Consider the following 14,609-nt stretch of genomic DNA (forward strand, 5'->3'; position numbering starts at 1 on the left):
TATTTCCATCTTCATGCTCAATAATAGCCCAATTTACAAAAATATGACAAGCTTTTAGCTTTTGAGTTTGCTTTCTACAAAAATAGGTAATAAAGCTAATGGACGGTGCCCATAGAGTCTGGCACGCCCAATCTCAATGTCCAAATAGAAATAACATATCCATGTGCATAGGCACATACAAAATAATAATCAATAATCAATGCCTCAATAGACATAACAAAATATAGGCGTGGCGCCTATCAAAATATAATCCAAAGGTCGAATACTCGCTAGACTCCAATGCTTTCCTCCGCCACTGCTGCTATCTCTACACATCAACTGAAGCATTCACAATCGTTAGTAAAATAATACAATTAAACCGACAAAAGTGAATACCTAGCAGTCTTCAGCTACATAAATAAATCAACTGGTTAGAAATAAATCCTAACCTTAATTTATTACGAGTGCACACTCTAAACTCATAAACGTTTATTAATTTAATATGCATTTTGCGGAATCACCCGCTATGGAATCACCCACGTACACACTAAATTAATGAAACGCCCGAAAAGGATAGGCGTCCCCATCAACTTCTCGCACAAAGAATCCTCTTTGTGTATGAACCCCAGTCATCTAAGTTTACGGAATCCACCGTAAAACCTCACGGAATCCACCGTGGCACGGAATCCACCGTGGCACGGAATCCACCGTGGAATATGCCTCCTGGCATCAGATACACTCTCCCACACATGATAGTGACCCATATGTTGTTTATATAGCCTCTGTCAAGATAGGGTTAGGGTTTTCCCTGCCCCTAAGGCTATTCACACCCATCTTCCCTTATGCACCCTTTCTTACAGTGGGTTCCTATGCTTATCTTCTAACACCCCCCCTCAATGCCAGGGTGGCATTGGATTACAAGGCATGTAAGATGTCCCCCCCTTTAAACAACCGAGATGCCTTTATAAATCAGGCTACAAGAGTATTTTTAGGTAGATGGTTTAAAGATTCAAAAAGTCAATCTTCAGATGAATTGGAGGCATAATTGGCCACCAGTTCTTTGGGTACATCAGGAGTGTTGGGGCATTTACTAGTGATATGCTCTATCTTCTTGCATTTGTTACATTTCATTTTCTCCGGATACTTCTTCCAGTAGTTGTTTACAAGATGTCATTTTTTCTTATAGAAAGAACATCTAGTGAGAATTGTATGTACCAATACTTGATCACGAGAAGTTGAAGATGCCTGACTATTGCTGCCTTCTTTGTGATTCCTCTTTTCTTCATCCAAACATTGGTACTTTCCAATGTAGGATCTGGAATGTTGGTAAGAGTGGTTACAAGAGTAGAAAACACTTGTTTTACAGCTTTTAGGAGAAGAGCAATAGCATCTTCTTCATGTATTGGAGCTTGTACTAAGGCAAGCTGTGCCATAAGTCCCTTCATGTGAGAGATGAATTTTCCTAAGTCTTCTCTTGATCGATATTCCAAGCTAAAGAATTCAATTTTAAGGAAGATTTTAGTATTTTTACCAGTTTCTCCATAGAGCTTTTCAAGCTCATCCCATTTGTCTTTAGCAGTATTTAGTTGATCAACATGATGAATCAATGACTCATCTGTGTAACATAATGATTGCCTGGCCACGTTGGTCATCCTCTATATCAACTAGATTTGCAAAGTTAATAGCTCTAGTGCCTTGAATGAGAGGCCAATACCCTCTCTCCATCATCTTGTACTTGATAAGTACCTGCCATGGGTGGAAATCTTTGCCATCAAATTTTTGAATTTGAGGTCGGACATCAGCATATGTTGTGGCCATTGGAAAGGTCTTACCACTTGCTAGAACAAGGGCAGTGTCTAGTCCCTTACAAGTTTTCCACTAAATGCGGAAGCAATTCAAAGTTGTAATGAGGAGAAATGCTAAAAATCATACATATGTAATATTTCAAAATATGACTTTGGTGGTCCTTTCTTAGGAGCAATCTTCTTTCGAGGTTTAATGGTCTTTTTAGGCTTCAATGATTTGAACCTAGACTGGACTTCGGGCTCCTCCTTGTGGTGTGGCTTAGTGGACGACCCTTGTGTTGGACAAGGACGGTCTATGATTTCAATGCTTGTTGGTGATGATTCTGAGGAGAGTACAATGACACTCATCCCTCTAATTTCATTGACCAATATACTTAAGAAAAAATCACTCAAGATATGCAATACACTTCTAGTGTATGATGGTCTATGTGTTTATAGTTGTACACATAGCCTTACAACTTGAAGCAAGGTACTTAGTTGTTTTAATTTCCTGATGAAAAACATTCAGATTATGTAAGTATTAGCAGCAATGATGATTAAGCAATGTGCCTTAGTGCTTGCAAGCACTCATCTATAGCTCATGTCGTTAGAGATGGTAAATGTCGATCTTAATGAACTTGATGATGAACCTTCAAGTAGAGGAACCTCTAAAATGAAGTTCCCAGGTTCATCACTCTAGAAAAGTTAACTCAATGATTAAAATCATTGTTGATGACCAAACATTGAAACAAATTGAAGATGGAAGAAGCTTGAAGCTCCTGGCTATGGCTGCCAGAGATTGACAGTTAGGGTTTGGCTTATAGCAACCAATAGAGGTCAAATTTCCTATAGCCCTCTTAGGAGTAGATGGCCCACTAGGGGGGCTACAAAATCCCTATGGTGGCTGCCTTCAATGCACCCTCTCAGCACGCCCACCAACACACAATGTCTCGCCTGCAGATCTACGCCTCTTTCTGCGATTTTGACAATGCTGCTCACCATGACATCCAATGTCAGAGATTGACATGCCATGGTGAATTGCCCAGTGCTTAGGAGAAGATCTCCAGAAGAAACTAGAGACTGAAACCCCTTCTATTTCCCACATCAACTCCTCCAAGGTCAGGGGGTCTAGCTGGCTATGGAGTTTGAAGGTCTAAAATGAGAGAGATGGAGATTGTCTTGTGCACTTAGTGGAGCTGAGATTTGAGGAAGCTGAGGGGATCAGAGGAGGCTCCGATACCACGTGAGAAAGCAGAGTTGCACCATTGGAATGTGTGCACAAGAGGAAAGAGAGAGCTCAAAGTGCAAGAACAATATCTTATTTACCAAGTTGCTTACAAGTACAACTTGGGTACACTCTCCCACACATGATAGTGACCCATAGGCTGTTTATATAGCCTCTGCCAAGCTAGGGTTAGGGTTTCCCCTGCCCCTAAGGCTATTCACACCCATCTACCCTTATGCACCCTTGCTTATAGTGGGTTCCTATGCCTATCTTCTAACAACCTAAACTACAGGATGTTTTAGGAATAGCTTGAATTGTAGGAATTTCAAGCAGTTACTTGAACTACAAGATTTTTAGTCAGTTACTTGAACTAGAAGAATTTCAAGATGGTTACTTGAATTGTATGATGGAAATGACAAGCATAACCTAAATTGCAGGAAAGATAGGAGGAAGCTTGATAAAACTGAGAGGTCTAGCCAACAAAGGAGTTTTCAAGAATTTTTCAAGAATAACTTGAATATCATAGGCTGAAGATCTACTACTCCATCATTGTAGAAGTTAGAAGGTTGGCTCAAAGAAAAGCAGGTTCTTTTCAAACTTTAGATATGCTTCATTACAGGTAAATCCAAGAAGAAGGAAAAGAGATGCAAAGTATGCTTTGAGCATGGACATACTTCAAAGTGCTATCCATATGTTCATGAATCCTGTGAAAGAGGAAAGTCTTGTAAGTATTTCTGCATGGTTGATCTGTGTAAGCAGTTTAATGGTATTCACAAGAAGTTCTCTTCAGCAACAAAGAAAGGTTCAAGTTCAAGACTGGATAGAGCATGGGAAAAGCTAACTTCTTTTGAGACTGTACTTGATGATTTATGAATGGCATTATGATCATGAAGGCCAGAAGGTTAAGTCTTGATCAAGTTTGAAGCAGGTTCAAAGAGCAGTTGAGAAGCTCAAAGAGAAGTATTATGATGTTTTATCAGGATTCAAGTTCGAGTGATGATGATGATTGCTACCCTTTACCTATGGTTTTGCCAAAGATTGAGGCTAAGGAAGTGAGAGAGGACAAGAGCCAAAGCAGCCAAGAATCCTTGAGTACTCCAAACCCAACACAGGAGATTACCAATGGGAGAGTGGAGCATTACACACTTTACATCGACAATTTGAAGGTATTTTCCAAGGAAGTTGATCAGTTTGGTGATTAGTCTAGTGATCAAGAAGATCAATTGCATATTCAAGAAGATGATGTTGTCATGGATGACAAGAATGAGGATTATGATTTTCTTAATGAAGATGCTATTATGGATGATTTTCTTGGTTCTCTTACTGGTTTTGAGGAAGATTATGCAGGAAGTGCGTCAAATTTCACTAAGAGGCTTTACAAGCACTTGAAATGTCACTACCTGTATTGCAAAATCCATCATTTTTTAATGTATTTTTTCGGTATACCTATATTTCCAGCATGCTGAATACTATTCTGGGTCATTTCATTGTTCAATCTAATGAAATTAAACCAGTTTTCACTTCTGTAAATTTTCAAGCTTATTGCCTGCATGAGCAGTTTTCAAGACAACAAGCTTTAGGATAACAACAAATCAATTTTCAGCTAGTTTTAGGACAAAAAATGAACAATATTTTGACAATGATAATGTAAGAGTAGATTTACATAGTTCATCCAATTCATCCCAAGTATCGTGATCAATGCCTTGGGACTTTACACTCTTGGTTTTCAAAGGCCTAACATGCTTCTACCATACCTTTGTCTTCTAATAGGTAAAATTAGTGCCATCAAGCTTTTCAATATTGAAAATATCATTATTATTTGAAGAACCAATCAACGTAAAATTGAAGAGAATGGGCTACTATAAACAATTACAAATTAGCCCCAAAAACTCAGCCAAACAGAAGGAAATACCAAAGTATAAAGTTGTCCCCACCAACAACTGCAAGTAATAGACTACCAAAGTACAATATCTACTCTCAAAGACAATGCTGAAAACTATAATTAGGACAATGCTAAATTGAAGATACTAGTACATGTCGATCCAACTATGGGAAAATAGCCAAGAACGAAAGCTCCCACTGCTAGGGATATCCAAGTAGCAACCTAGATACAAAAAATGTAACTAGTAGTGACTAAGCAAAGGCCACCGGTACCAAAGAGTATCACAAACTCAAAGTGTTAGTAAACCATACATCTCATAATCATATACATCACTGACAAACTACTGACACAAGTAAGTGCTAATGTACAAATCATACGGAATCAAATTAGCCCATAAGCAAGAGTAATTATATCCAATATAGTGTACATGAGAACATATACATGAACCAAGAGTCTTAAAGAACCAATCTCAACTACATAAAGAATCAAAATCTCTAATGCTGATAGCAAGTAGCTCCCATTGAAGCAAATCCAAATGCCAAATGAGTAATATAAGCTCAAAACATCAAGTACATGACCATCCGAAATCCAAGATACATCTAGGGGCATGAAACCCAAGTAAGTCTTCAAGCCCGTAATGTCAATGACTAGAGCAACTAAAGCATAAATCCAAAGCTCCAAAGCATATGATAAAGCTCAAGTCCAAGTGGTAAAGCCATCCATAGCCATATCCAAGTCCAAGTATCAATACTAGATATCAATTCATGTAAGTGGCATACCCAAATAGCATCAAGCCTCAATAGGCATAAAGTTACTATTAATAGCTTGCTACCAAACTATTATTACAAAAATGAAATTCTACAAAACTTAGCTAATCAAGATCTAAACAATCCAATTAGCATCCCAAAGCATAAGTATAACATCTAAGCGCCAAAGTAGCATCACCAAGGCATTAAACATGCATAATGGAGCTCACTGTTGGTATCCAAACCAAAACTGTTCTGTTTTGTGTGAAATAGAGAACTAAAAATTGCATAAAATCATCTCTATGGGTGCTTAAATTTGTAAATTTTGTCGTGCTCTTTCTTTCTAGCTATAAAACACATGAATATGATATCATATGTAAAAATTATGGCCAAAATACAAAAGTGTTGTCGAGTTGCCACAACTATCCCAAGTTCTACAGCATGCTCTCTGGGCTACTCCTCAGCTCAATAAGCACTCAACAAGGCTCAACTAAGCCCTAGGAAGCTCCTTATAGGTCAAGAGCACGTTGGAACAAGTCGAGAGAAGGAGAGACTGAACAAGTCGAGAGAAGGAGAGACTCAATGTGTATACCTCAAGATAAAGAAACAACGCCTGCCATGAAACCTTGAGCTAACGCTTTGAATCTACATTGAAGAAAAGGATGACAAAGCTCCTCAAACACTTGCTCTAATACCAATTGAAAGGTAGAGCCCGAGTGGAAACACACGAGTGGAAGCAAGAGCTATGGTAGATGGAGCAAGAGAGTAGGAGAGACCGTATATGGGGACTCCAATAGTCACAATGTGTGACAAACCTTCCCTTATTCAATAGTCACTGAAAGAATAAAGAATAAAGTGAAAATAATGAGCACCTGCCACCTACAGTGTACAAGTGTGCAATCACGGGTGTGTGAAGTAAATACAGGGCAATGTAGGCACAGGTGCCTTTACCCCCAACATATTTCTACCTAGAGAATCACTATTTAGCATACTAGTTACTATGGTTTGATATGCATGTATGTATGGTTTGTTATGGGGCTCTAAGACTATATGTTGCATCAAATATGAGTGATATTCATGCAATGTATATTTTACATGAGTACCATGTGATATATTTTTGCTATGAGGCCTTGCCTATGCTTGGTTCTTGCATTATCCTATCTTAGTATGGTCAAAATATTTTTTGTTTTTAACATGTTGATACACTACTTATGGTTTTGACAATGATTACAATTGATGTGTGCAAATTATAACTTGATTTTGCTAGCTAGAAATTTTAATGAGTTGTAGACATGGTTGGTTAAACAACAGTTGCGGATTTTTTTTTACTATGATATCACATGTATTTCCAATGGTAGCTAGTACCTTTGTTTCAATGTGATAAAGTCAAGCACAATTTCAATGATTCAAGGGGGAGATCTATCACGAGATCATGAATTTTTAACTTGATTGGGACAATTAAGTTGTCCACGTGTGTGCATAAGTTGAAAGGTGAGTCATGATGACAAGTGCCAATAGGTACTTGGTGTTAGATCTTGGCCAAAGACATTAAATATGCTCTTGGGAAAGACTTTTGGTATCATGGGGAATTAAAGAATGAAAACATTGAATGGCTCAAGACCAAGTTTAATAGAAGTTTCAACACTTTCAAGTTCATATGACTTACGAATTTATAATTGAGGTTGGGTATTAGTCAATTATGTTGGAAATGTACACTTCACACTTGCTAGAAAAAAATAATTCATTATTAGTGCAATAGTAGTGTCTTGAGATTGGATTTGAATCCTATGCTAATAGAGAAACATTATTGGATAGGCCAAAGGTTATCCATCACCTTAAGGTCTTGAGAGCTAGATAGCTATTGTAGTTTATGGGAATCTCTCTCTACTAGCCTAGGATCCAAACCCAATCTCAACACATCACTTTTATACTCATAGTGAGCTAGTTTTCTCTAAGAAGTACAAATCGCATTTCTAATATATACCCCCCCCCCCCCCCCCCTCTCAAACCACACCTTTGTTGAGGTCCTAGTGCCCCATCAAGCTCACCAATTGAGCTATAATACTACATTAGAAACTAGATGGGAGGAGTTACACCAAACAACCATCAAATTATGGGAGTTTCTCTCTATTGGTCTAGGATTTAAACCCAATTTCAACACATCATCCCTACACTGATAATGAGTTGGTTTTCTCTAGTAACTATGGAATGCATTTTCAACAACTCCCCTCAAGCCATACCTTGGTTAAGGTCCAAGTTTTTTCCAAGTACACCAACTTAAGCTCTGATATATATTAGAAATCGGATGGGGAGTGCTACACCCTGCCCCCCCTTCAAGGAGGTGTAGTGTTGCCCACCCGATTTCTAATATGGAATTAGAGCCTCAAGGAAGCACTACCCACTCAATTCCTAATATAGTATCAAATTGGGGAGGTGTATCACTCCCCACCTAGTTTTTAATAGGGGATCAAAGCCTCGAGGAGGTGTATTGCTACCCACCCAATTTCTAATAAGGTATCAAAGCCCCAAGGAGGTATAACACTTCCCACCCAATTTTTAATAAAGTATGATAGCTCAAGTTGGTGAACTTGGATAGAACTAGGACCTCAACCAAGGTATGGCTTGAGAAGAGGTGTTGGAAATGCAAGCCACACTAGAGAAAACCAATTCACTATTGATGCAACAATGATATGTTGAGGCCGAGTTTGAATCCTAGGCTAATAGAGGAATAGTTTCATAATTAGATAAACCAAGTTTGAATCCTAGGCTAATAGAGGAATAGTTTTATAATTAGATAAACTGAAGCTCATCTATCACCTTAAAGTTTTGGAAGTAGGATAGCTAGTCTAATTTGTGAAAATCTTTTATTAGATATGCTTAGTGCCTTACCCTCAAAAGATACCACCAATGATCCACAATACTCAAATTTGTAAGGCCTTTGGTTTGAGCAAATGTGTGTGAACCCAAATATTAGTTGTATCTTAACTTGTAGATTAGATGAGGTCTATGTAATCAAATTTAAAAAAGGTAGCTTGTGTGGATCTAGCCTTTGGGTTAGAGCAACTAAGTCGATAGCAACTCAATGCACTCTGTACTGAGTTGCAAGGTTTGAGAGTTACTAAGGACCCCTATTTGGGATCCCAAGTGCAACAAAGGTGGCCCTTGGCTGAGGAGCCCAAGGGGCTCCAAGAGGTGTATAGCCCCCTTTGCAAAGCTTTGAGAGTACACCTTCAACTCAATAGTAAAGGGAATATTTGCTAGAATATTCCTTGGCCAAATAGCAACGGTTAATAGGTATATCAAGTAGACCAACTTGACCACCTTTAGGGCTATAAAAAGGAGACCCCCTCAAAATCATGATCATCTATCCTTCACCCAATCAAAGTTCTTCCAACTAGCCTTTAAAGTCTTCACCTAGATTCTATCTAGATCATCATTTAAGCTTCACACTAAAAGTGTACGTGTGGACAAAGCCATACTTGTATCAATTTGTGTGTGATTAAGGAAAACTCTCATATTCTCTAGTTTGTTGTCTACTCTCTATTCCTTGCTCAGATTTTGTTTACTACGTTATGTAATTTTCACAAATTCTTGGGCAAGGCCAAGCAATTTTTATTTTCCACAACTATTATTGGCTAGAAATTCATTTCTAGCATTTGAGTTATGCATGGGTAAGTTCTTCATTTGGCGCACATGGGGAAAACATGTCATCCAAGGCTAGAGGAGCCCGTTCTATGGGTATTCAAGGCTGTTGGCCTGCAATGGGAGAGGACATTCTCAACAAACCACCACTCTGGTTCAATCTAGCAAGTGACACGCGATCCAAGGTTTGTGTCAGCAATACACCCATCTCTAGCAACATGCAATTGAGTTTTGGATATGAGGTATTTTTCAACATACAACTATTGTAATCTCTTAGCTAGAATTGAAGATTTCTCTTATGTACTACTCATCTCTCCTTTCCCAGCAATTCAAAGATTCCTAGCTCTAAAAGTTAGTATTACATACCTGATTTCAGTACAAATTAGGGTTTGCATATCTGTGTTGGCACACATGCACAAAGAATTCAATCGTGTATGAAGCCTTGCTGCTACAAAACAATGAATTCGCAATAAATCTGAAGACATTTAGTCATCCACAATAAAAATGACTTGCATGAAATGTTACAACCTCAGCTTGGCTCCCTGAACATTTGTGATAGCAAGTGGCTCTAGGTTTTGTGGAGATTGTGCTTGCTTCACTGAGGATTGGGAAACTTTGGCTGAAGAAACTCAGACACATTCCTTGAGATCTCAACTAGAGGAGCTCGGACATAATCCTTGAGTTTGTGGTGTGGACCATGAGTCTCTTGTGAATTCGACCCATCTCCATTGTACTACAAAATTCTGGAACAAAGATTAAATATGTATACTGCAAGGACACCAATTTTGGGGCCAATCTGTCTCAGCTGTCTCATTTGATTGGTAGTGCACAGAATTTGTTAATTATTAATTTCTTGCTTGCTGTGAATTACACGTGGTTTTACAATGCTGTGAGTTACATGTGGTTTTAGATGCACTTCATGGAAACAGCTATAGAACAACTGACAGTCGCACAAGGTTTCCTTTTGCTTGTGGTTGGTGACCCACGGGAGTCTTGCAGTCAGTAGGTAGCTGCCGCAAATGCAAGACAAAGTTTGCAGCATCAATGCATGAAGACTCCAAAGCACTATATAACACCATGTGAGAAGACCCCATTGGTGTATAGAGGAAATTTCAAAATTCTTTGCCAGGTATAAAGCCATGCATTGGCTGCATTAGCTGGAGGACCTTCTTCAGGGGCAGTCGGCCAGGGTAGGCATTTACTTTCAAGGCTAACATATAGATACTTATCTCTTGGCGTTGTGCTCAGAAGTCTAGGAGCTCATTGTGAGGTTCACAGGGGGCACATCGGGCTCACTGCCAGCTGATCCTAAACAGGGAGAGCCCTTCAATGCACACTACCCTAGCAGACCTGTGGTCTTCCAACATTCACAGCTTCAGGTAGGCACTCAGCATCGGCAAGAGATTCAACTGTAGTTTGTCACACCTGGGTTTATCATAGCCTGTTTTTCACACTACAGGACCATAACCCCTAGTGGCATCACATTCCCCTGCCTTGGCTTCTTTCTCCCATTCGTCCCATACCATCTAGAGAGGCCTTGTATTCATGCATTATTGACTTTCTAGCTCCACCTTTGCTGTTGATCCCAAGCACTTCATGATTTTTGCGTAACATGATTAGTTAATTGCAATAAAGAAAAACAGCCGGTAGACCTGCCATGTAGCACCCAGCCTGCCTGCCAGTCCACTGCCACATGCATGCCACATAATCGCTCAATCAGCTGCCTGCAACATCATCACCTGTATGGCTGCCCATGCACCTGTGCACAACTGCCCTGGGTGCCACTCAGTCTACTACATATATGCCTTTTTCTTTTCTTGGCTTGGTATTTCCAAAGAGAGCACAGGAATTTGATAAACCTCTTGCAGAACCCCATGTTTTCAGACTTAGATACACTCGCACAAATCAACCCATTTCTGCCCCCTTTTTTATCCATGACTCTGGTATCTTTATCCTCATCATGTTGTTGATTAAGAATGGCAAACAGGGCAAGTTTTTCCTACATTTGGACTGGTCATGGTCCCAAAATTGATGAATTTACCCTTAATGAAACCTTTTTGCCACCATCAGCCCACACTTCAAAAACCCAGGTTATTTCTCCTCACCAAAGAGATGACTTCAGATTTTCCAGAATGGACTTGTGGGGCCAGCGTAAGAACTCAATCAGCTGCACATGTTATTACCCCTACATTGGGATGAAACTTAGTGGCTTGAGTTTTAAATCCTTGATTCCTTGGCTTAGTGCCCTTGCATGACCAAAAAGACATAGCATTTAGCATCTATGGCTGCATATACATTACTATTCCTCACATTTAGACATGCTTCTCCTTGTGCAATGCTACTCACAACTGATGTTTGCCAGAATAAAGGAGGTTGCCGTATCTTGTGGGTCCAACATAAGAACTTGTTTGGCTGCATGCTTTGTTAGCCTTTCATGGCCATGAATCCTGCATGCACCCAGAAATGCCCTCCAAACATCAGGACTAGGTTGAAGTTTCATTTTTCTAATCAGTTTCTCTGCTTCATCTAGCCGTCCTGCTCGACCCACCAGATCTACCATACACACATAATGCTCATCAGTTAGACTTATTTCAGGTTCCTCAATCATTGAAACAAACATACAAAAGCCATAATCAACAAAACCTGCATGGCTACAAGCAGAAAGAACACTCACAAGGGCTATGTGATCTGGAGCAATGTCTTCATGTTGCATTTGCTCAAGTAACTGAAGAGCTTCCATCCCACGACCGTGCTGAGCATAACCAGCAATCATGGTACTCCATGAAACAACATTCCTTGATGGCATACTTTCCAAGATCTTGAGTGCTACCTCAATGGTCCCAAATTTAACATACATGTTTATCAGTGTATTTCCTATCTCAACATTTGCATCAATTCCCAACTTGACAATATCATTATGGAGCCGTTTCCCCTGTTCCACAGCTAGGAGGGCTCCACATGCAGTCAGCACGCTTGAAAATGTTATCTTGTCTGGCTTCACACCTCCCTCGTCCATATTATCATACAGTGTGACAGCTTCCTCCTCAGGACCATGTTGCACATATCCTGCAATCAATGCATTCCATGAGACAGTATCATGCACAGTAGCTTTATCAAATGCACGTTGAGCAGCCATCATACATCCACATTTAGCATACATACTGATGAGAGAGTTGGACACTATGGGATTCACTTGCAACCCAGTTTCTCCAATTTGGACATGGACATGTTTCCCATGTTCCAAATACCCCCCCTCATCATATCCCTGCAGTATCGCCAAAAAAGTAAGCTCATTGCACCTGGTTCCTTCCTGTTGCATTTGTTGTTGAAGTTGGAGTGCCTCCTGAGAAAACCCAAATTTTGCATAGCCTGAGATCATTGCAGTCCATGAGACTATGTTATGCTCCTGCATGGTATCGAACACTCTGCGTGCATCATCTATGCATCCACATTTTGCATACATGTCAATGAGAGTGTTCCCAACAAAAATGCTACATTCTGATAGATTTTTTATTATACAGGCATGAAGACCTCTCCCTTTCTGTAGATTCCTTGAGCTGCTGCATTCTTTTAGGATTCCCAAAAGCGAAGCATCTGCAAGTATATCTGGCATTCCCAACTTCACTTACCTTATTAACATACATACTGGAAACCTCCCTTTCACAGGCTCTCCCTTATCAAATAAACCTGGAAAAAGGAGACAAAGTCACATGCGCATGTTCCCACACATGTGCATACAAAGATAGTGCCCTTGATCTCTGTTGCTAATACGTTTTCCGTCGTCATATCGACACCCACAGGTAGGATGCGTCGCCCTCCGGCTTGCTAACATCAAAGCATAGTTGACAAGGGATAGGCTAGCCAATGATCCGAGAGCTTTGATGGCATCTTGTCCTGAATCTCTTAATTTGATCTCCTTCAAGGGATGGCATATGCGCTTAACTGCCTGCTACTCTGCTTCTGATGAACTCTTCCTTACGTGATAATTTGATCCATATCCTTAAACAACCCGACGATAGAACCGCATACTGATCAGTGGTGTCTGCTACCTTTTTGTAGATGACACCAATAGAACTATACATAACAACACCACTTGCCTCACCTCCTTTTGGAGATGTTACAGGAATTCTGTCTAGCATCAAGTTCTATTGTCAGTCCAAAGAAGGCAGGCATCAAGTCCACCTCGAAGCTTGTTCTAGAATGGCTTTCGAATCAAGGTTGTTCTATTATCCCTAAGGTGAAAATCTTACGCCTATTAGGCATTCCCATGGGATTCATGGTTACATGAAACCAAAGATGGCAATGGGTAATGTCAAGATTGAGAATGAAACTGGATTATTGGAAGTGTTTCCAAGGAGGCCACACAGTTGTCTTAAAACATATCATTATCTCTTTTGTCATTAACTTCCCCTCTTGTTGCGCCCCCTAAAAAATGCCATCAAAGATATTGAAGCCATTAGTCCTTTGGCACTCTTCAAAAAATAATAGCAAGACACCTCAAGTAGCCTGGAGCACTTGTATACTTCCCAAAAACAAAGGGGGGCTAGGTCTCACTAATTTAGAAAAAATGGCCGCAAAACTAGTTGCCCAATGGATAGTAAGAAGTCTTCAATATCTCCAAGAGTACTAGTTGTTTTACTACATAGGAATGTAGATAAGTTTGCCATCAAGGAGTGCCCAAAAAGGGAAGTAATTGTCAGTAGTTACAATAGCTTTGGCCAAACTCAATCTGGTTCAATCTCTTTTGTGGGACTATGCCTAGTAACCTCTTAGATGTGGGATGGAGGCTTTATAAAAAAGGGATTCAACTGTGGGAAGACATCTGGGACTACAATCCAAGCGGCTAGATTGCATGAACATGATTAAAAGAATCCACAAAAGGATTTGGAGGTCCTCACACAATGGATTAACCAAAGTCCCCCTAGTGTTGCTAAAGTAATACAAATTAAAGGACAAATTAATATCAAGTTAGTAATATGGGAAAATGGTTTACCCCTCCTTCCCTTTCTAACCTCCCAACACCGAACCACAAACTCATAAATAAACTAAATGAAAAATGGCACATTAACCGGGACTCATACCAATGGAAAATTAGATTTACACATTTTTTATTTGGGACCATCCCTGCCAAAAATTCCACTCAATTATGGCTTATTCTACACTAAGGACTTTGGATAGGAGAGAGCTCTTTAAAATTTAATATTAGTGATGGTAAATACCCCCATGCTAATTTGAAACTAAATCACTTAGAACTCATCTCTTCATGAGTGAAGGGAGAAGCCCAAGTGAGAGCACAAGCAAGTGGAAGCACCAAAAGTATGAGTTATGGCAGATGGAGCAAGAGAGAAAGA

At 39.7% G+C, this 14,609-nt stretch overlaps 1 protein-coding gene across 2 annotated transcripts; it reads right to left on the minus strand.

The window, feature by feature from the left end:
* Positions 1-9,705: 9,705 nt before the first annotated feature.
* Positions 9,706-13,436, minus strand: LOC148009164 (pentatricopeptide repeat-containing protein At4g18520, chloroplastic-like). Of its 2 annotated transcripts, none has more exons than XM_087673750.1 (2): positions 12,421-13,436; positions 9,706-12,324 (listed from the first exon to the last, which is right to left on the minus strand). In XM_087673750.1, exons 1-2 carry the CDS (start codon positions 12,869-12,871, stop codon positions 11,597-11,599), a joined length of 1,179 nt encoding a protein of 392 aa, XP_087529876.1. In that variant the 5' UTR covers positions 12,872-13,436; the 3' UTR covers positions 9,706-11,596. The 2 variants fall into 2 exon arrangements, with proteins under 2 accessions (XP_087529876.1, XP_087529877.1); XM_087673751.1 differs by having other exon boundaries at positions 11,650-11,811; positions 11,933-13,436.
* Between the last annotated feature and the right edge of the window lie 1,173 nt (positions 13,437-14,609).

The sequence above is a fragment of the Lygodium microphyllum genome, unplaced genomic scaffold (genome assembly GCF_053477565.2).
Source record: "Lygodium microphyllum isolate KBCC unplaced genomic scaffold, Lygodium_microphyllum_v1.1.10 scaffold_35, whole genome shotgun sequence".
NCBI classification, from domain to species: Eukaryota; Viridiplantae; Streptophyta; class Polypodiopsida; order Schizaeales; family Lygodiaceae; genus Lygodium; species Lygodium microphyllum.

Coding starts and splice junctions, on each gene's coding strand:
- LOC148009164 (XM_087673750.1), bottom strand. CDS start 12,871: ATGCCAGATATACTTGCAGATGCTTCGCTTTTGGGAATCCTAAAAGAA. Junction 12,325..12,420: donor AGTGTCCAACTCTCTCATCA/GTATGTATGCTA, acceptor CATTGATTGCAG/GATATGTGCAACATGGTCCT.